Source organism: Notolepis coatsorum, assembly GCF_963971535.1.
Source record: "Notolepis coatsorum genome assembly, chromosome: 10".
Classification (NCBI taxonomy): domain Eukaryota; kingdom Metazoa; phylum Chordata; class Actinopteri; order Aulopiformes; family Paralepididae; genus Notolepis; species Notolepis coatsorum.
In genome coordinates, this window is record NC_140174.1 from 56,088,984 (window position 1) to 56,112,629 (window position 23,646).

Sequence of the window (23,646 nt, forward strand, 5' to 3'; positions counted from 1 at the left end):
GTTGGTTACATTACAACTTTGATGAGGTGAGCTTGATTTATGTCCTCACACATAAGCAGCTTCTAAAAGGCAGCATCCCTGACATAAGACTATTAGCAAGATAACATAATTAAGGACTCCTCATGTCTTGTAGTTGACCAACACAAAGGCTGTCTCTCCTACTGGCTTGACCCATGTCTCTATGGTCGGCTATGTGGCGTGTATGCTTTTACCAACGCAGTTGCGTTTCTGGGTTCCCGTTTTGCGCTCTGATTGGCCACTGACCTACACGTGAACATGCAGTGAGTCTGCGACAACAACCCAATAATAAACACTCGAAACAGCTATTACCAGACAATTACAACAGCAGTGGTGCCTGCTTCAAATGTCACGTATTATAGGCTATAAGCCTGTGTAGATCTATTCGGAATAATAAACATATACACCCTCTAGCAAAACATGACACAATGTGACAAATCCCAGCTACTAGGACAGAGCGGCTTAGGCTCAGCTTCTTCCCCCAGGCCATCAGAGCCATGAACAATGTACATTGAGTGCTCAGAACATTGAACTGTCCACACACAAGCACACATGAACACACACACGACACGCACACTGTGCACGCTCACACACGAGCAGCCACTTAACACTTTAACATGAGCGGGCACACACTCATGTCGCACACACGCACACTTATGGCCAAAGGAAAGGACACTTTAAATTAGAATAACAGGAACAGTGTATTGCACTACCAAAGCTAACTAGCATGTCACACATGCGCTGTAAATAACTATGTACAGATACCGAGATGTCACTCCATGTTACCTGCTACCTGTTACTGCACAATGTTGTTTCTTCTTTTGATTCTATTATATGTACCACTGTATTGCACATCGTTGCGGGCAAGACCACCCGCATTTCATTGTATACCTGTATGCCGTGACAATTAAAACTCTTGACTCTTGACTTGACTATCCTATCTCCGATAGAGCGGCTGGTCGCAGAGACGCAAGTTGAACGAACACATCGGGAGGAGAATGAATGAATTAACCTGATGTAAACAAGACAAAAGTCTTTCTCTGGTCTGCATCCCCTTAACAATTGTGTGTATTGAGCCGTACTGTATTGTACCCATTCTGCAATCTGTTAAATAAAGTTTTCATTCATTCTCCTCCCGATGTGTTCGTTCAACTCGCATCTCTGCGACCAGCCGCTCTATCGGAGATAGGATCACATTGTGTCATGTTTTGCTAGAGGGTGTATATGTTTATTATTCCGAATAGATCTACACAGGCTTATAGCCTATAATACGTGACATTTAAAGCAGGCACCACTGATTGTTGTCTGGTAATAGCTGTTTCGAGTGTTTATTATTGGGTTGTTGTCGCAGACTCACTGCATGTTCAATTTGCGGCTCGTATGGTACTGCCTTCCTATACCCAGTTAAATCTGTCTTCATATCTCACGCCCCAAAGGCGATAGCGAGGGGGGCGTACGCGTGTAGGTCAGTGGCCAATCAGAGCGCAAAACGGGAACCCGGAAACACAACTGCGTTGGTAAAAGCATACACACGTACCCACCATGTCCCTCCTCAGGCTCTGAGTTAGTGGTTGTGCTGTCACTCAGCCCTGATTGGCTGTATGTGTACCCACCATGTCCCTCCTCAGGCTTTGAGTTGGTGGTTGTGCTGTCACTCAGCCCTGATTGGCTGTATGTGTACCCACCATGTCCCTCCTCAGGTTCTGAGTTGTTGGTTGTGCTGTCACTCAGCCCTGATTCGTCAGACACATCAGACGAGCTTCCACACTGGATGTCATCACTGGCATCGAAATACTCTGCAGCCGAGTCCGCCACCGAGGGGGTAGCGTTGGACCGATGCCCTGCTGCTCCAGCCTAGCGAGAGAGAGAGAGAGAGAGAGAGAGAGAGAGAGAGAGAGAGAGAGAGAGAGAGAGAGAGAGAGAGAGAGAGAGAGAGAGAGAGAGAGAGCAAAGGAAGAGAAAGGAGAGAAATAGAGTTAATACTAAACAACCAATCTGTACAGGACCCCTCAGAAACGTGTTTTTCTCTACAGTTAACAGGCATGATTTCAACAATACAGATTGTTATTTGTGCAGAACTTGTCACGAGAGTGCCCTTCATACTCTTCCATTGAAGGGGGGGGGGGGCTTCTCTGTAGGCCTATTTCCTAAAAATCTGAGCCACCTGTGTGACGCAAATAATCCTGGGAACCTATCATGATCGCTATTGCCCAGCTGGTCACACTGTCATCCAGGAAATGCTAACTGCTAATGTGAAATGCACTTACCATCTCCTCCAGTCAGACAAGAAGATAGTTATCAATTGAATTTCTGTGCATTCAGTAGAAAGCTATCCGACTGCAAGCTAGCCTAGCTTAGCACAAAAGGCTAGTTGATCCGTATGCGCTACCATTCATTTAAGATAAGATAAGATATTCCTTTATTGATCCCCTTGTGCTAAACTGGGCTATCTTGCAGCCGAATAGCTTTCTACTGAACGCACAGAGACTAAATTGGTATCTTATCTTCTTGTCTGACCCTGGAGAAAAAATGGATTTCCCATAATGTTGGCTTGTTCTTTTAACAGCTGGCCTAGCTTCATTCCTTGGAATGCTGAGATGTCAAATGACCCGACAGAATAAAGCCTTCCCTCCATGGCCTTCCTTGTGTGTGTTCTCCTCATGCAGCCTGTATAATCAAATATATGTAGGTTGCCCATGATATGTGACATTTACACATTCCTGCATCATAGTAACTTTGTATTCTTTTATCCAAAAAATATTTGCAAACTTTTTGTTCAAGGGAAAAATGCCAGAATTTGCAATCAAGAAACACTAGCTGGGAGGTGGTTATTTGACCAGAATCACAGCGGCCAAGGTCTAAACAGCATCGGCAAGGGGAGACTGTATAATCCCTTTAAAAAAAAGTGTATTTGGCCAGGCCGTCTTTTCATACAGAGCATCCCACCAATGGAACTCAATTCCTCAAACAATTAGAGTGTCCACATCATACCATTCATTCAAGTGCAGGGTTAGGGAATGGCTCATTTAAAACCAGCACTGTCAACACTGAGGTGTCTGTGTGTGTATGTTTGTGTGTGGATATGGTGCGTCTGTTTATGTCTGGGTCTCTTAATACCGGTATGTCATGATGTGCTCTGTCCTTGTGTCCATGACTGTATTGTGACCTGTATCCCTATCGTATGTCTATGTGCTTTTGTTGTGTTTTTATTCTAATGTTATTTATCTTGATTTTATTCTGTTTTTATAGCTAACCCTTTTTTCACACAGGATTTTAGCCTGTACCTTCTGGCAGGGGGACTGCCAATGGAAAATGTTTTATTAATGTACACTGTCCCCCTTGAACAAATAAAGTAAACCTAAACCTAACCTAATCTCACTTTTTGCATCTATGTTTATTAAATTTTTTTAATTCAAACATTGCAGATGTCTAAAAAACTAATTTTAGTCAAGGAAGGAGGGCATATTTATATTTTTTTGTTCCAAGTTATTGGAATTCTAAAATTCATATGACGACTCCGCTGTTCCAGTGTTAACTCATTCAGCGCCAGGGATTAGCCTGGTCCCGTTCTAGCTATGCCACGCTTTAACCCTTTCCCCGCCAATAACGTCGTACAACGGGTTTCAAGTTCATGCGAATTCTGCCAATAATGGCGTACGACGTGATTCTTTATTTTTTTTAATAATTTTTTAGCATTTTTACAGCTTTTATTGGCCACGCAGGACCGACAGAGGAGAGGGAGAACGGGAGGAGAGGTGGGGAGGACATGCGACAAATAACGACGGGAGCTGGGATCAAACCTGGGTCGGTATGCGCCACGAGGGCGCCCCGTACGGCGTGATTCTGATCATAATTTCATATTTTCGCCATGGTATTCATATTTCACTCACGGAGCCTTGTCGGATGCTGTGTGAGCCAGCACAACTCTGCAACGCTTCAATACTGCCACCTGGTGGCTGACCGGCGAGTTGCAACCGGAAGTGGATCTCTCGTGATCCCGGTGCGTCTCCCTATTCCGTCCGGCCACTCGTTTATCGTCGCGGGACTCAATACACACACCGTGGATATGGATCTTTGCCATAACTCAATAATCTACATGATTTGGGCGTGTATTAGTAATATACAAACCGGAAATGGATCGCCTAGATCCCCACCACATAACTGGGATCTGTTTGCTCCACTCTCATCGCCCAACGGTACGAGGAGACTGATGTGAGTTTCAGCGTTTTTGTTTATCATTTTCGATACAAACTGCTCTGATCAATATATCACCCATACTACATGAAGCATCTAACGACTATCACAGAATTATAAACTACCCCCCCCCCCCTCCGTTCACCGGCGCATGATCAGTCATAACCCTTAGGACCATGTACAGTTGAAGTTTTTAATATAGCGTTGATCGGTATCAAACTGCATTTGATGATCTAATATATGCATTTGTGCCTATATCTCACGTTAAAACGATAAAAACATATTTATACTCTAGACGGTATTTTTGTATGAATGTGTGAATGAAAAAGTAAAACGTTCCTACATCCTGAACGATAGCTAATCGATGAATCGTTGTATCGTTGAATGGGCCATAGTAATGTCAATTTAGCAATACAATTTAAAAAGTTATAGCCCTGCAAAGAAGGTGAACATCTCCATAGACTTACAGTGCTGGCAGAGATCAAACAGCGATGGATATAAGCGTGGCAGAGAATGGGTAAAAGATAGGAGTGCGTCACCTTGTTTGTAGAGCTATATCTATATTCTATTGTTTGCATTGCATTCATTTATTTTGCATTTATTTTAAATTTGTTGGACCTTATGGTGTTCTTGTTTTGTTTCTTGACTTATTGTGATGTTTCTTCTTGACTTGTTTAAAGAAGATGTGTCCGGCCCATGGGGACATTAACGTGTGTTGTCGGGCCTTACAAATACATTTTATTTGATTTGATTTATATTATAGCTATGGAGACAATACTATAGTCATTTGACAGTGACTTTCTTCCGTCGAACATGCAAAAAATAGATAATTTTTTCATGCATACGTTCGCGCGTTATCCCGTGGTGAATATAAGTAAAGTTTAGGAGTGATCCGGGATAATTCCTGAAAAGCTGGTTTATAGGGCGCTACGTGTATTCTACTATAAGCGTTGGTGTTTCTTGCCTGCACACGCTACTATTTCCAAATCAAATGTATATAATAGGTTTTTTAATTATTTTTTATGCTTTGATGGCCAGTAACGTCTTTCTTGTTGAACACTACAGGCGCTGATCAGCTGGATCAATATGAAAACATTGTTGGATCAAGCTGAAATTTATGTCAGATAGTCCTTACCTTTGGTCGGGGGTATTCCAAAAAGAATATTCCAATTGTCTGATCGCGATTTCCAGTATTGGTGTCCATCTGGTCCCGGACATAATTTGGCACAATTTATGGATCGAGTGTGCCAGGTGCGTTTCTAAGTGGTCGGATGAAGCGATTTACTCGGCTCCGTACAAATTTAGAGCCGGAGGGATTTAAATGTAACACAAGGTCTGGAACAGAGTTTACTGAACTCTCGATACTGCCACCTAGCCGGATATGGCCGGTACTGCACTCTCGGGGTCCCCAGTATGCCTTTTAATGGCAACATACAGGTCCGTGACATTGAATAGAATATTCAAATAAAAATAAATAAAAACGGACCAAATAACAAGCTTACTCGTTGTTGGCGCTCAACGCATGGCGCCCAATAACGAGTAAACTCGTTGTTGGCGGGGAATGAGTTAAACCTTTCTGCACCATACCCGAGAAAAGTCGGGTTTCGCCGCCATGCGTTGAGCGTCATACCCGAGATTTCTCAGGTTTTGATCCTTTGATCCTTTGATCCTGTTCCTTTGAACCCCGTTCTATACACTCAGCTGGAGCCCTCTAGGTCTCCCTGGCTCATCTGCCTACGTTGGAATTGCAATGATGATTGAATCTCACCAGGTGGCAGTATCGCCTACCTTTTGAACTGGGAACTGAGGATATCACTTGTCTTGTGGTCCACTCCGGCTGTTTCCGCCTAGGAGTGGATCACAACATAGCAATCGGTGGAAGATTTGGTGCCTCAGAGCTATTCTTTCCCATATGGTATCCATGCCCAATATACACAAGTAATTGCGATCGCCATGGGATCGACTGGGATTTATTCATTTTGGAGTACTTTCTGACTAAAACATGCTTCTGTACCGATCAGTGTCATGTTTTACCGGACGTAAAACATGCTCGACAAACACGATCGCAGTTTCTAGTTAAAAGGACCCCCCCCCCCCCTTGATGATTTTGTGAAGACACATTATGTACATGGTATATACCCTTGATTTGGATTTGGTATTTGGGGTTTCAGTCGATCAACCAGAACGATTTGGGCATATTGCATATAACGCGTCATATCTCGCGATCTATGAAAAAAGGGCGGTTTAGCGTGTAATAGCGCACAAACTACAGTATGTAGAAATGAACTGATTAGTCAGTGATGGACTATGAACAATGCCTGTCAAATGAGCCATATTATTGTCTCCATAGCTATAATACAGAACACACGATGGGTCTGCAAACTGGTCAATAATGCTGCCGCAATTGAGTACAGATGGGGAAAGGGCATGGCGCCCAATGAGTTAAGAGTCACATTTCTAGCGACTGATTGGCTATTTTTATTTATTATTTTAAATTGCCACTTCAAAATTCTAAATCCCCTGCCAATATTAGAAGACTTCATTCAAGGTTAAGAACCTGTGTGAACCACAGACAAAGCTAGTTTTAACTCCCATGCCGTGGGAGATGGAAGGAACAGAAGTCTATGTAGGCTGGCTACAGTGCAGCAAGAAGGTGGCCATGCGGGTAAAAATAATTCCAACTGAAAGAGCAAATGAGATACTTATGCTGCATTCATTTATGGTCGGTGGGAAGTTGAAAGTGGGAAAACATGTCATCTCGAGTTACAAAGTCAGAAAAACATGGGTGCTCATGATAAACTTTTTTCGTACAATTTGTCTTGCATGAACTACAACTCACAATGTAGTTTACAATGACATATAGCTACATGTAATATACATACAAATATACTCTTAAAACAGCTTATAACAACATTAACGTGTATATACGATGTGGGTGGCCATGTTGAAATTTTGTCAAATGACGGTGAGGCTTGAACTGGGGATTGAGAAACCATACCAGAGTTAGCTTTCTCCTAGTAGGAAGTTGGAATCTCCAACCTCTGAGTTATAATTGAATGCAGCATTATCCCCACTTACAACATAGTGTAGGTCAGACCCAAACATACTTCTGATTATTGCAGTCAGAGCAGCTTGAAGAACGGTGTCAGTATGTTAGACAGTACAGTGAGAGCCTTACATCAGTTGGTATGTTAGACAGTACAGTGTGAGCCTTACATCAGTCATTATGTTAGACAGTACAGTGAGAGCCTTACATCAGTTGGTATGTTAGACAGTACAGTGTGAGCCTTACATCAGTCATTATGTTAGACAGTACAGTGAGAGCCTTACATCAGTCATTATGTTAGACAATACAGTGAGAGCCTTACATCAGTTGGTATGTTAGACAGTACAGTGTGACCTTAGAAATCAGTGTATCATTCGTTCTTTTCATATTCAGTTGATAATCCAAAATCAGGAAATTAACCTTAAAGGATAACTCCACTATTTTGGGAAATTAGCTTATTTAACATCTTCCCTGGAGTTAGACAAGAAGATGCATACCTTTTTTGTCTCTGTGCGTGCATTTTAGCTTTGGGAATAGATGCTCCGTTAGCATAGCTTAGCTTCATCACTGGAAGTGGGGGAGGACAGTAGCCTTACAGTGCCTTACAGTGTATTGCAAGGTCTGACATTGACCAAACTTGATATGCATGACCTTGGTGGGCTCTAGGTCAACTCCTGAAAAGGGGGTCAATGTCAGACCTTGCAATCAAAAGTTAGGGGCGCACTGAAATTATGGCAAGGGTTATTAGCCCCCTAACTTTTGATTGCAAAGTCTGACATTGACCCCCTTTTCAGGAGTTGACCTAGAGCCCACCAAGGTCATGCATATCAAGTTTGGTCAATGTCAGACCTTGCAATACACTGTAAGGCACTGTAAGGCTACTGTCCTCCCCCACTTCCAGTGATGAAGCTAAGCTATGCTAACGGAGCATCTATTCCCAAAGCTAAAATGCACGCACAGAGACAAAAAAGGTATGCATCTTCTTGTCTAACTCCAGGGAAGATGTTAAATAAGCTAATTTCCCAAAATAGTGGAGTTATCCTTTAAAGGGGCACAATGCTGATTTATTTTGCACATAATCTCACACACACCCAAAAACTCAAATTTTGATTGAAAGTTAATGAGAGCAAATGAGTTTGAAAGATTTATTAGGTCACCTTTGGAATGCTTTTACCACGGTAGGCGGGGGCTCTTGGATTTGCAGGAACCCTTGCAGGAGCCCTTGCAGGAGCCCTTGCGGTTGCAGTATCCGCAGCAGCAGTGGGTGGGCGGCGGAAGTAAATGCGGGTAGGTTTGCGTGTTACCTTCGCTCTAGGTTTGTCCTCCACGCTGACACTCTTGCTGTGCACCTCGTTATGCCCCTTTACCGTGAGCTCTAACAGGCTGTCAGTCCCAGCTCTAAAGTGGTTGTCAGTCCCAGGAGGTACGGCTACATGGCTGTCATCGGTGATGTTGAGACTGGGGTCGTGTACCTTTTCAAATGTAATGTAAACAGTGAGGGAAGGGGTTCACCACAACGTTAGTGATGTTAGTTATAAGATTTTATTACATGGCGTTTTAACATTCACCGAAATGCTTGATTGTGATTGGTCAATAGCCCCTGGCAGCTGTGAATTCTTTTTCGATAACCACCGGTGATTATTGTTTTTCGCAGCTGGAGCAATCAAGCCCACTGACACACACTGTTTCAGTGCAATCAGACACACCTGCCGGCTGCCGGCGATAATAATAATCACTTTATTTGGGCTGACAGAGCCACAGAACAACTGCGTCTGCATTTGATCTCGTCTTGTCGATGGTGTAAAATGAATTAGGTATATTGTTAGTAAGTTAGCCATGTAATAAGCGGGATAATGTATAGCTATACTCGGTCATTGTCGCAAAATAATTGACCTTCACTGACGTTTAAAACACCTCGGCCAAGCGCCTCGGTGTTCTAAACTCTGTGTCGGTCAATTATTTTGCGACAATGACCTCGTAGCTATACATTATCCCTTACATATACGCCTACGTCTGTGCAATTTCACAGAATAGGTATGACGTATTGTTGGACGAAACGACAATACCGGGAAGATCCTGATGATTTTTCTTCCGGTTATGTCGTTTTCCGTGAGAGTTACGCATTTAGTTCCTCTGAACAAAACTCTCTGTGATTGATGATCAAAGCTAGTAAAAGTGATTCAAGCTAACGAGACGGAAACTTTCAGGTCACACAAATAAACTCAAAATCAAGTTTGGCCCATGGCCGATTACATAAAAGGATTTTAAAATTATTTTCAGATTTTGGATTCTCAATTGAATATGAAAAGAACAAATTATCCAGATTTTTACATCAGCCAGTATGTTAGATAAGATAAGATATTCCTTTATTGATCCCCTTGGGGAAATTCAGGCATCATAGCAGCATGGGGGGGAGGGGGGAGGGGTACAGGTAGTAAACAGGTAGTAGACAGTACAGTGTGAGCTTTACATCAGCCAGTATGTTAGACAGTACAGTATGGGCCTTACATCAGTCAGTATGTTAGACAGTACAGTGAGAGCCTTACATCAGTCAGTGTGCTGGACAGTACAGTGTGAGCCTTACATCAGTCAGTGTGTTACAGTACAGTGTAGTGTTGCCGGTATACCGGTACTAAAATAGTACCGCGGTACTAGAGTATTCAAAGCGGTACTATACTGCATTTGGAGAAAAACTGTATTTTGCGCTGTTTCTATGTGCAGTGAAAACTCCAATGCTTCTAACAAGCTTTCCAATGCATCCTCGTCATTCCTGATGCCCACTAACGTTACAAACGTTAGCCGCTAATGCTAGCTAAGCTAAGCTAAGCTAGCTAACCCAGACAGACAGAGGAAACAGCTGCTCCACTAGTAAGGAAAGGGTGGGAGGGAGCGGGGCTCTGGGGGGGAGCCGGTCTCTCTCTCTCTCCCTCCCTCTCTCTACTGGTTCAATTAATGTTTAAGCAAAACGTTGCACTATAAAAACTAACTTGATAGTGTCATATACGGAAGTATATAAGAGATGCAGGGGTAGTTCTAAGGCATGCGCATTGATCTGGAGTTATATATATTGTTACACGGAACGTGAAGGAGTCTGTCTGTTACTACATACTGAAGTAGAGAGCGGCACGGTGGTGTAGTGGTTAACACTGTCGCCTCACAGCAAGAAGGTCCAGGGTTCGAATCCCGCTTGGGGACCAGGTTTCCATGATGCCAGTTACCCAGGTGGGGTATCTCCCAGGCCTTTCTGTGTGGAGTTTGCATGTTCTCCCCGTGCTCGCAAGGGTTTCCCCCCCCGATAAGATAAACCCAATGGAAAAACATGCACAACAACAAGATCGCTAACGCTGTGGCGTCCTTGACGAAGACGGACAGGAGCACTTGGATTGGTCCCCTGGCGCGGCTCACGTGGCGCCTGTCTGCTCCCGGCTGCCCTTGGGGGGGAAGGACGACGGGATGGGTTAATCGCAGATACGCATTGTATGCATGGTTCGCATGTGTGCCAAATGGTGACCTCGGAGCAGGTCCTAAATTATTATTATTATTATTATAAGTTGTCAATAAACGAGCTTGCACCAAGTCATAGCCTCCAGACGATCATTCTACATGGTGTCAGAAGCAAAGTAGACAAAAGATGGCAAAATTTCAACCGCCGGCGAGTTTTCCTTTCGACAAACCAGGAGAATGGCCCGAATGGAAGCAGCGTTTTGTGAGATTCAGAACGGCTACCAAGTTGGATAAGGAAGAGGGTGCCGTGCAGGTTAGCAGTCTGATATACGCTATGGGAAACGAGTCGGAGAATATATTCCGTTCGTTTGAATTTGAAGAAGTAGCACATCAAAATGACTTTGGAAGAGTGCTAGTGAAGTTCGATGACTACTTTGTACCGCGACGGAACGTCATACACGAACGGGCATGTTTCCATCAACGGGTACAGAGAGCAGGAGAAAAAGCAGAGACTTTTATTAGGGCTTTGTATGAACTGGCTGTGCATTGCGATTTCGGCGCGAGCAAGGATGAGAACATCCGTGACAGAATCGTCGTTGGAGTCCTCGACAAAGAAGTCTCCCGTAAGTTGCAGATGACGAGAGATCTGACACTCGCGCTGACCATAGAGACTGTCAGGCAGTCTGAAGAGGTTGCCGCGCAGATCAGCATGCAAGGAGAGACAGCCGGAGGCGGGGCGATACACGAGGTGACTCACAACAAGCGCTACAAAGGAAATGGCCGCCAGGGTAAGCCACAAGGGGGCGACAGAGGACAATGTAGACAATGTGGGAGAGCGTGGCACAGTAGAGATGAGAACTGTCCAGCTAAAAAGTCCACATGTAATACCTGCGACAAAGTAGGGCACTGGAGTAAAGTGTGTAGAAATAGGAAAGCAGTACGTGAGGTCAGAGAACAAAAAGAAGTGCAGCAACAACAGCAGGACTCTGGGTCAGAAGATGGGTACTACATGGGGGAAGTGAGTAAAGCAGGTGGGTCGCCAAAGAGGTGGGCCGTCAAGGTGTTGATGGGCTCCACACCGGTCGAGTTTAAAATCGACACTGGGGCGGATGTGAGCATCATTCGCGAGGAGACCTACCACTCACTCATGCCAAACAGACCTCTGGAGCCTGCGGAAATACCACTGGACAGCCCAGGTGGCGAGCTGCATTGCATAGGACAGATCCAGAGTACTGTGACCTACAAGGGTAAGACACACCCACTCACAGCTTATGTCATCCGGGGGCCTACAGTAAACAACCTACTCAGCAGGCCAATGTCAGTGGAAATGAATTTAGTGAGAAGAGTGGAGGAAACGGTGAGCAGCAGCGGGAAAAATGAACATTTGCAGGCATACAGGGAGCATGGGACATTACAAACGGAACCAGTAAGAATACTGCTGAAAGATGGCGCCCAGCCGTACGCGGTATACACAGCACGACGTGTACCTCTCCCTATGCTGCAGAAGGTCAAGGAGGAGCTCCAAAGGATGGAGAGGAATGGCATCATTGAGAAGGTGACACAGCCTACCGATTGGTGTGCACCCATGGTGCCGGTCCTGAAGAGCACAGGCAAAGCCCGCATCTGTGTGGATCTCAAGAGGCTGAACGAGGCTGTTAAAAGAGAACAGTACACCCTGCCCACTACCGACGAGATCACAGCAAAGATAAGCGGGGCCACAGTCTTCACGTCACTCGATGCCGCCAGTGGATTCTTCCAAATCCCGTTGCACCCAGACAGCTGTAAGCTCACCACCTTCATCACGCCATTTGGCAGGTTCAACTTCAAGCGACTGCCATTCGGGATCACAAGCGCGCCGGAAATCTTCCAGAGGAAGATGATGGAGACCCTGGACGGGGTTAGAGGGCGTCGAGATCTTCATGGACGACATTCTCGTCTATGGGGCCACAGAAAAAGAGCATGACAGTCGCCTGGAGAAAGTGATGCAGCGCATAGAGACGGCTGGCCTGAAGCTGAATAGAGAAAAGTGCTCCATCAGGCAAAGTCAGCTACGGTTTCTCGGTCACATCATCGACCAGTCCGGGATCTGGCCTGACCCAGCAAAAGTGGAGGCTATCCGGCAGCTGGCGCCGCCAACAGATGTGCAGGAGCTGAGGAGGGTGCTGGGAATGGTGAATTATCTCGGCAGGTACGTCCCAGACCTCTCAACAGTAGGACAACCGCTGTATGAGCTCCTGAAGCACAAGAATGCATGGACATGGAACCATGCCCAGCAAACAGCTTTTCAGAGGATCAAAGAGCTGTTGACCACAGCACCAGTACTCGCCTTCTACGACGTGAGCAAGCCCACCGCCGTGTCTGCCGACGCAAGCAGTTACGGGTTAGGGGGCATGCTACTTCAACTTCATGGCGAGCAGTGGAAACCTGTGGCGTACTGCTCAAGACGCCTCACCGAAGCAGAAACACGCTACGCCCAGATTGAAAAAGAAGGTCTGGCGGGCGTGTGGGCGTGCGAGAGGTTCGACCGGTACCTCAGTGGACTGGGCCAGTTCAAGCTAATAACTGACCACAAGCCCCTTGTACCTCTCATTAACACTCGCAGCCTGGACAATGTGCCTCTCCGATGCCAGCGACTCCTCATGAGGCTCATGAGGTTCAACGCGGTGGCAGAGTATGCTCCTGGAAAGACTCTGGTTGTCGCAGATACTCTGTAACGCAGCCCAATGGCCAACACAGATGCAGACTTGGACACACAGCGTGAGGTGGCATGCTATGTGGCTAGTGTAATGGAGGGGATCCCAGCGTCCACAAGCAAGATGGACGAGATCAGAGCGGCCACAGCAGCTGACGCCGAACTGTTGTCAGTCGCCAGACTCATAAAAAAGGGATGGCCTGAACACCTGGCCGAGGTGCCTATCGAGGCGAGACCCTATGGCCCAGTGAAATCAGAGCTGTCAGAGCTAAATGGACTTGTCCTAAGAGGGAACAGGATTGTCATGCCGAGACAGATGAGAGTAGAGATCCTTCAGAGAATCCATGAAGGGCACCAGGGCCTAGTGAAATGTAGAGAGAGAGCGAGTTCCTCAGTATGGTGGCCTGGTCTCTCCACAGAGTTAAGCCAGCTCGTGGCGTCGTGCCAGGTGTGCTGTGAACTGAAAAGAACTCAACAAAAAGAGCCTCTCCTCTCCACGCCACTCCCAGAGCGACCCTGGAAGAGGATCGCCATGGACCTCTGTGAGTACAAGCACAACAACTACCTAGTAATATCAGATTATTACTCTAGGTTCATCGAGATACTCCACCTGTCTTCCACAACCAGTACACAAGTCATTCAGAGGCTGAAGGCCGTGTTCGCGAGATTCGGAATTCCTGAGGAAGCGGTGAGCGACAATGGACCCCAGTTTGCAAGTATGGAGTTCAAGGAGCTGGCTAGGCAACTGGACTTCAAACACTACACGTCCAGCCCTCATCACCCGCAAAGCAACGGGCACGCAGAGAGAGCCGTGCAGACGGCAAAGAAAATCCTCAAGCAAGATGACCCAGCTATGGCTCTACTGAGCTACAGGTCTACTCCGTGCTCCTCCACAGGCTACAGCCCAGCAGAGCTCTTGATGGGGAGGAAACTCAGAACCACCCTCCCCACTCTTGAGAAAAACCTCACCCCAAAATGGCCCAGCAAGGCAGCTGTGCGAGAGAAGGATCAGAAGGAAAAAGCTAAACAGGCCTTCTACTTCAACCGCCGTCATGGGGCCAGGGCCCTACCCGCCCTGCGACCAGGAGACGTTGTACTCTCCAAGCTGGACCATAACAAGAAGTGGTCCTTGCCAGCAGTGATCTCCAGCGAGAGCAGCACCCCGAGATCCTTCGTCATCCAGACACAGCAAGGAACAGAGCTGGGGCGTAACCGCCGCCACCTCCAACCAGTGCCTGCAATGCAGCCAACCCCAGCAACGCCTGGTGAGTGCGCAGGGACAGATGCCCACTCTGACAGACACACCTTGTTAGAGACTGTTCCTGCCAGTCAGAGTGTGGCTACAGCTACACCTACAACCCCGTTGTCTGGTCAAACGGTGACCCGATCGGGACGACTGAGTAAGCCAGTCAAGAGACTTGACCTGTAGATCGGTCGGGTAAAATGGACTGTGCAGAGTTTTGGGTACAATGTAAAAGAAAAAAAAAAAAAAAAAAGGAATGTTGTATTGGATGTTGAAATGTTGGTTGGTGATTTAATAATAATAATAACACTTGAAAGCTTAAACAGTTCATTGTTTTAGACAGAGACCAGAATGTGTGATGATGTCTCAGATTTAAGTTAAAGAGGTATGTTCAGCCTATAGTACTTTTCATTTGGATTGTTCCTATGATGTTAGAGATAACATGCTGAAAAGGGGAGATGTCATATACGGAAGTATATAAGAGATGCAGGGGTAGTTCTAAGGCATGCGCATTGATCTGGAGTTATATATATTGTTACACGGAACGTGAAGGAGTCTGTCTGTTACTACATACTGAAGTTGTCAATAAACGAGCTTGCACCAAGTCATAGCCTCCAGACGATCATTCTACAGATAGTAGTTAGTTGATGATAATAAACATTTAACTTCATTAGCTGAAGTATTCTAAAATAATTTAAGCCAGGGCGGTTAGGTGGTGCAGTGGGCAAGGCGCTCACCACCAATGCGGGAGACGCTGGGTTTGAGCTCAGCTCTCCGCATTGCTATCAGCTTGGCTGGTCGTTCATACTAATACAATTGGCAGTATTAGGGGGTGGGAAGCTGATGGGTGGGGATCGGACGTTGTGGACAGCGACTCCTACAGGTCGGTTGGTGCGCCTGCGCAGCAGAATCAGGAAGCGACGGGGGCGGCGTGCCCTCCAAACGCAGACCCCCGACGCTGAGAGATCGCGCTGTGCAGGTGAAAAGATGCGACTGCTGCTTCCTTGAGTACCGGAGGGGACACGTGATGTAAGGCTTAGTCCACATTGTGGGAGGCATGGCCTAACAGCGTTCGAGACAGGGGAGGGTAGAATTGGACGATACGAAATTGGGATGGGAGAAAAATAGAAAATGGGAGAAAAAGTAGATAAAAAAAAATTATAATAATTTAAGCCTTTCTCCCTGTGTGTGTGTGCGCGTGATTCTTTTGTCATATCAGTTGTGCAATACCGCATTTTCCAGACGGTGGCGCCATTTCTCCATGTAAACGATCGAGAACCCTGGTTTGTTCATGCTTTTTAGTTTTTTCTGATATGTGCTTCAAATCGGTCATACCTGTCTGAATGCAGATCTCAGGCTGATGAGGTCCAAACTCTTTCACTGTGAGTTTTTCTTGCAGTGTTCGTCTTTCAAATGGTGTTGCTTTGAGGGATATCACAGAATTATCTACCTCCATGGTAGCTAGCAAGCTAGGCCTAGCTAAGCTAACTCACGGTCTGAATCTGAAATGAAAATACTCCTTGGCTCCTCCTCCAAGCGGCAAGTATTTTCTGTCTGACGACTGACGAGTGACACAGTGCCGTGTGACTGCTTGCTTTGAGCACTAGAAAACCGCGCCCCCAGACATCATATTTGAAGACGCAGATAGGCTCAATTTAGTTGCTTGATCCATTTATATTGGCTACGTTGCGCAGTGACGCCCACTCAGTGAGCGTTAAGTCTAGTGCTCAGGTATGGATGTAGATTTCTATCAGGAGAGAGTGACGTGAAGCACAAACAGAGGGGGGAGAATAGCACGCACAAAACAATGATTTATATTTGATATATTAACGTTATTGTGCATTTTAAACACAAACATACTTAAAATGAGTAATTATTATTTATTTTAAACATGTTTATTATATTTTTAGGGGTCCAAAATCTAAAAAACACTTTCTTCTTCTCCTTCTCTCTCCACCAGGGGGGGCGGCGCCCGAGCGCCCTCTATGGACCAGTCGTCACTGCAGTACAGTGAGGGCCTTACATCAGCCAGTGTGTTAGACAGTACAGTGATAGGGTTCGAGTTATGGGGGGGCCATAGATAGAGTCTGGGCCCCCATAGTCAAAAACACCTGTGGGGGTCTCTCAAATATATTTTTTTATATATTATTTATGTTACCTAAATAAATTGTTAGATAATATTTTTCTTTTCAGTTTTTAAAATAACAGAGTAATTAATGTTGTGGAATAGGCTGCATTTCACCTCCAAGCCGCTATGCGTCGCCCATGAGTGTGTCTACTAACGCTACTCCAACCCATTTGGTGAAGAAGAAGCAGCAAGCTGCATGTATTGTAGCTGGGACGCGTGTAGTCTTTTACCAACAAACTTGCAGTTCCGCGTTCTGCGATCTGATTGGCCACTGACGTACGCTCTCTCTACGCCCTAACAGCGCGTTACGCTAGTTCTGCCTCTAACCTCTAACAGCCTGCAGCCTGCTAGCATTATCCAATTCATATCAATCGAAATAACGTATTGTTTTCATCTCTCTATATTAACGTGATTCCATCAACACAACATAAATGTTCAAAACACAACAAGACAGTTTGCATCACTTCCCCCGGTTCTCGGCACTTATTCTACCAGTAGTGCGGTAGTTGTTGCCACGGTATTGGGTCTTTGGGTGAATACTTCATTGACGGGGAAGAAGAACACTGATAGCGGTGTGTGGACCATCCTGCGAGCCCCAGGCCACCGTCCCGCGAGCCCCAGACCACCGCCCGCGAGCCCCAGACCAAGTCATTTATGACATACCAAATTTACAAATACAGTACTGTTTGTGATACAAAAAGAGTATACATTTGATGAAGAAACTGTACATTGGAGGAGGTTGGGTAGGTGGGGTGGAGGGAAACTGTACATTGGAGATGGTTGGGTGGGTGGGGTGGGGGTGTGGGGTAGGTGGGGTGGGGGGGGGGGGGGGGTAACTGTACATTGGATTATCGACGAAACCTTACTTGGTCCCAAGAAGAGGGTCTCGTGTATTATTGGGTTAGGACATTTACTGGGGCCAGTTTCGAATTGCAGTCTCTCGTAGGTGCTCTTTGAGAGTGGTTTTGAAAGTGGGTAGTGATTCACATTCCTTTACAGTTGTGGGTAGGGCGTTCCACATTGATGTGGCATAATTGCAAAAGGTGTTTAGTCCCTTGTTTGAGCCGAATCTGGATTTAACATGATTTGTGGAGCTCCCTCTGGTGTTGTGGTTGTGGTATTCACTGATCTTTGGGAAGTATTTTGACATGTACATGGGTTCCTAGTCGTGTAGTGCATCTTGTAGACCAGGCCCATTGCAAGTTGCTGTACTCTGTCGTCTACTCTAAGCCATCCTAGGTAGTCAAAGTGGGCAGGGGTGAGGTGGGTTCTAGGAGTAAGGTCAAGCAGTAGTCTGACCAGTTTGTTTTGTGATGTTTGTAATTTTGTTTTTAGCGCCTTTGAGGTGCTTTAGTACCATGAGGTGCATGCATAGTCGTAGTACCCTTGAATGAGTGCTCCTACCAGAGTCGTCAGGGTATTCTTGTTTACCAGAGAGGAGATCCGGTACAGGAATCTAGTTCGTTGGTTGACTTTTTTTATTACATTGGATGCCATTTTGTCACAGGAAAGATTTGCCTCTAGGATGGAACCTAGGTATGTAATTTCATCTTTCCTTGTGACAATATTGTCACCCACTGTAACTGAGAAGCCGTCGGTCTTGCTGAGTTTGTTATTTGAACCGAAGAGAATGGAATCTGTTTTACCCAGGTGTAATGATAGTTTGTTATCAGCGAGCCAGGTGCAGATTTTGCCTAGTTCAGAGCTGAGGGTTTTTTCAACCTGTAACTTGTTCTTGTCAGAGACCAGCAGGGCTGAGTCGTCCGCGAACAAGAACAAGTTGCAGTCACAAGCTGTTAGCTGTTAGACAGTACAGTGTGAGCCTTACATCAGTTAGTGTGTTAGACAGTACAGTGTGAGCCTTACATCAGTCAGTGTGTTAGACAGTACAGTGTGAGCCTTACATTAGTCAGTGTGTTAGGCCGGTGGATGTTGTTGTTCCCCCAGGCTTCCTGCAGCCTCTGGCGCTCCTGGGACAGAGACTCGTGCACTGACTTGAGGGTCATATGTACTGAAGGGGACAAGAAGGAGCTGTTTAGGAACTTGCATAATTTATTGTGAGCTATGATTGTTTCAAATCAAATCTAATCTAAATGTATTTGTAAGGCCCGACAACACACGTTAATGTCCCCATGGGCCGGACACGTCTTCTTTAAACAAGTCAAGAAGAAACATCACAATAAATCAAGAACAAAACAAAAACACCATGAAGTCCAAAAAAATAATTATATAAATAAATAAATGTATGCAACACTCCCAGTCCTAGACATACTTTCTTTCTTTCTTTCTTTCTTTCTTTCTTTCTTTCTTTCTTTCTTTCTTTCTTTCTTTCTTTCTTTCTTTCTTTCTTTCTTTCTTTCTTTCTTTCTTTCTTTCTTTCTTGTATTGTCTGTATGTCTTTCTGTGTCTCTATCCCTCCTATAGGTTCTGACCTCGTAGGGACACAGTGCAGATGTCTTGCTGGATCTTCTTCCCCTCTTGTGAGTTGACGGTGAGAGGGGACAGCTGGGAGTAGACGTAGTCAGGGATGGAGGAAACTGACGTCTCCAGCTGGGAGGAAGCGGCCAGCTGGCTGGAGGACAGCTGTAGAATGAACAGAGAGTTGAGGATGATCGATGAATCACTGCCCATGTTGTCCTGTTATCAAGTGCAAGGAGATTTCTGATATCTGCTATACAAATAGGGTTTTGATTGACTGATTCATTTATTTATTCATTCATTCATTCATTCATTGGTCAATGGAACAGTATTCCTTTTTTTCCATTAGCTGTCAAAGTGACAGATTCTGTAAAATCAAAAGCATTGTTACATGGATTGTCTATAAATAAGAACTGGGCAAAATGGTACCTGAGTATGTTTCAGATATAGGGGTGGGGTTTTAAGAGGGGGGGGGGGCTAGAGGGGGAGGGGTGGGGCTAGAGGGGGAGGCATAACATGTGTTTAATTTGTGTGCGTTTGTAGCCACCGGTTTGGGGGCATTCTAGGATCTGTGCAAGTGAAGTCAAGCCCATCTCACGTAGTAGTTTTGGCAGACCAATTCCAATATGTTTTTTTTGCCCAGGTCTGCTAGGGTTGCCTGGATCCAGAGCCTGAAATTCCAATTGCTAGTCCCGCCTACTTTCAAATTACTGCAATTCAGAGTGATTATCAGGCAACTGCTAAGGAGCGCTAGGGCTGAGACCCTAGTGGCATGACATCCTCTAAAAGCATTATTGTACAGTGGTAACCAGTGCAGAAGTCCCATCACACTGCACGTGTATGTCCGACATTAGTAGATTTACCAAACAATTCTTGTTGGAATGGAGAAACAGCCACTGTAGCAGCAGAGGCAAAGAGGGACTTCTACAATGTCTATATAGAATGGCTGTCAAGAACACACAGACTGGCCTGGAATCTGATCCTTGTGAAATACATTAGCTATTTATCTCAATCTGAAGTACCTTGTCACTCTACTTTAAAAAGGTGCACACAGTAAGATTTTCGAGTCGCTTTTTGTCCTCTTTGAGTGAGCAAACAAAAAGACAAATTACTTGTATGCAAGTACTTGACAATAAACATCATTCTGATTCTGATTCTAATTGGGTGAAATAAGCTATTTAATTAATAATTTCATTGATGACCCATAAAAGTGAGAACCATGTACAGTCTACACGGCCCTCATTCCAAACCATCGAAAATCTTACGGAGTGCCCTCAGTGTTTGATCTATACAGAGTTAAATGTAACGATCTGAAAATGATCTCTACTCACCTCACTACTTAAGAGTATATTATTATTAATATCATGGCGACAGTGACAGTACTGTTACAGTGCAGGGCATAATGTGAAGTAAGAACATGGAAGGGCTTAGAAAGGGTCAGGTTGTCCCGTGTTCTGCCCAGTGTTGACTCACCGATTTAGTAATCCTGCGCAAAGGCTTTGGATTAGAGAGAGGCCTCAACGTTACTGGAGGGTTGGGATGTTAGCTACTCAAAACCAACAAGCTCAACACACTACAGCTTAGTCAGTGACAGAAATGTCAATCATACTTCTATCGGGATTTCAAAACATTTATGATGAAATCAACGTACAAATCAAAATGCTATCCATGAGTCAAAACCAAAAGGCCTTTTGTGAACTTTGAATTTTAAGGTTCTATAAAATTAGTATTTTTGAGATATTGAGCACTAACTTCACCCACGTAAAGAGTGGTTTGGAGAGCTACATTACCCCATATGAATAGAATTGATTTTTTTTTACCATAATGGCAGAACAGAACCATAGTATTCCAAGGTCACACTTTGTATTTAGGCTAGTAGTTGTACCTAGAAGGACTAATTTAAGAGCCTAAAGCCTAGTGCTATAAAAGCAGGTTACAGACCATTCTTACCATTCCCAGGGCCTCCACTCTGGACAGGGTGCGAGAGTGGCCCCACATCTTTCCTGTCTTGGGCTTCTTTGGCTTGTCAAGACTCAGGTTCTATACGTGGAAAGAAAAGGACAGTATAAGTAGACGTTTTTTGTCCTCAGACACACACATGCGATGGGTGACCCACAGGAACACACACACACCAGTGGCGTCATTTCAGTAAAAGCCAAGGTATGGCAAGGAGAAAGGGTGGGGGGGTGAAGGGGTGGTTTCCCTCCCTTGGTGGATTTTTTTTGTCAAATCAATTGTGCAATAGTCACTTTTGGTGAGTTGTTTCTATACAATTCACTTATATGACATTTAGGTATGACACAGGACTGCAAAAGCATTTAGTGTAACTGAGGGGTACAATTCCCTGACTGTATTAATAAGTATGGTATCATTAAACCACTACTGTCTTATGTACATTACTACTGGCCATACAGTACACAGGTATATGATATGAACACCTCCACAATGACACGGTTCCACACAAATCTGGGTTATAATAATATTTATTAGCAACAATGATAGTATATAACAATACTTTACGTAGGGTCGCGCTTATAAGGCGAAGAATGTGCGTGAGTAAATCAATAGCGTAAGTCCATTATCATATTACGCAGGAGATAATGAATGCCACCTGTATCTTAGGAATTATATCTATGGTACACTAGTAAGGCAGCGGGAGATACTGGTAGGGTCCCTCCGGTTGTAGGCCAGCAAGGGGAGAGGATTTGTCGGTAACAAAGTCTGGATCAACGGGGACTCAATAAGCTCCTGCTACGGGAGACGGTACATTACTCCCTTGATCAGCAGACGAAAGCAGCAGCTATTCTCCGGTATGCAGCTCCGCATTGAAGAAAGCTAGCCAGCCTCAGGCTTCTTAGAGGCGGGCTCGACGATGCTCCTCACAGGGTAAATCCCACACAGTTGTGGGTGTAGACGATTCTCCGCTCCATCAGATACAGGACCAAAGCAAAATATAATCCAGCCGAAAAGGGCTATGTAGTCGTCGGGTAGGTTATCCAGTGTACATGTCCACACGGTCCTCGTCTAGGGCTCCTCGGGTGAAGGCGCCAGGGTAAGCTGCCCAGCCTGGATAAGCACACTAGCTGGTACGAGGAAACGTTGGTGATGCTGGTCACTGTAGAACGGTAGCCGCACGATACACTATACATAAATAGACTATTACTGAATTAATAGAATAGGTCGAACTCGACGGTACAGCGTTAAACTCTGATACTTCAGTTATCAATTCGCACGCGGTCTCAATGCTCTATTTGGGGCCAAACGGGCCCTACTTCACCGCACGTTGTATCGTGGGTGAGGCTTCACTTGGGTAACTCGAACTACTTCTGTATTCACTTGCGCCATATTTATACGTTAGGCGAACAAACTAGTACCAGCCTTATTCCTGTCTCGTATTCTTGCGCAGAGCCGTTCATGTGCAGGCATGTCTTTGGCGGTGACTTTGAACTAGGCCTTGGGGGTATGGCAGTGGCGCCTAGGGGACCGCTGTCCAATAGGAGAACGAAATATTATGGTCTGTACTAGGTTAAAGGGATATTCCGTGTATATGTACAAAGAATACACAAGGGATATCAGACGATATACAAATATTATGCAATATATATCAAATAATAAATATATATATTCGGTTTAATCTGATCCTTCGTAACATTTAGTATAGAAATGCGTCAACAGACCACAATATTTTGCATACAAATTATGCTGAGCAGAATGTAATCATAACTGTCTATTATTTTTCTTGCAATTAAGCCAATTTTTCTTAGGTACGGTTTTGAGGTGTGTGTTCAACAGAATGTAGTATCAAAAACACATTCACAAAAAGTATGGGTTACTGAATGCTGAACTGCACTGTTATAATCACTAAGCCATTGTAAGACCTTACCTGTGTCCCTGTACCACTTGTCTCTGCTGCCATTTTACTTTTTTTTTCTGGTGGCATATTTGAGTTAGTCCCCTAGTAAAAGTCACCAAGTAAAAGTGAGATCATTGACCATATCAAAACATGCTAGGGCTGTACCGAATAGTTCGAAGCTTCGTTCATAATGTTGACATTCGAAATCTAAATCAACATTCAAATGAAAAAAGATTTATAAAAAAATAAAAAATAAACGGTTTTTCTTTTTTCTTTTTTAACTTTATTTTTTAGCGTTTATCGCTTTTCTGGTCAAGCATGACCGACAGTTGTAGGGTGAAACGGGAGAGAGAGCAGGGGGAGACATTCGGCAAATGACGGCGAGTCCGGGAATCGAACTCGGAGTCAACCAGATCCGTGACGCAGCACGGAGTCCCGCGCGAGCGCGGTAACATGGTGTGCTACTGGAGCACCCCGTTTTCTTTTTTTTAATATATTAATTTGCCAAGGTATGGCAAGTGCCATACCTTGCCATACCAAAACGATGCCCCTGACACACACACACACACACACACATGCACTGAGTCACTGACGAAATGTCCTCTGCACT

At 45.0% G+C, this 23,646-nt stretch overlaps 1 protein-coding gene across 1 annotated transcript in view; it reads right to left on the reverse strand.

Annotated features, from left to right (window-relative positions):
• osbpl7 (oxysterol binding protein-like 7) overlaps window positions 1–23,646 on the reverse strand; it is a gene marked incomplete at both ends in the record, with an annotated part of 52,125 nt that overhangs the window by 20,031 nt on the left and 8,448 nt on the right. Inside the window, 5 exons of the mRNA XM_084323045.1 lie at window positions 1,704–1,872; window positions 18,670–18,776; window positions 19,198–19,348; window positions 20,657–20,680; window positions 21,134–21,223. Coding sequence (XP_084179171.1) covers window positions 1,704–1,872; window positions 18,670–18,776; window positions 19,198–19,348; window positions 20,657–20,680; window positions 21,134–21,223 — 541 coding nt within the window. The remainder of the gene's footprint in view (window positions 1–1,703; window positions 1,873–18,669; window positions 18,777–19,197; window positions 19,349–20,656; window positions 20,681–21,133; window positions 21,224–23,646) is intronic.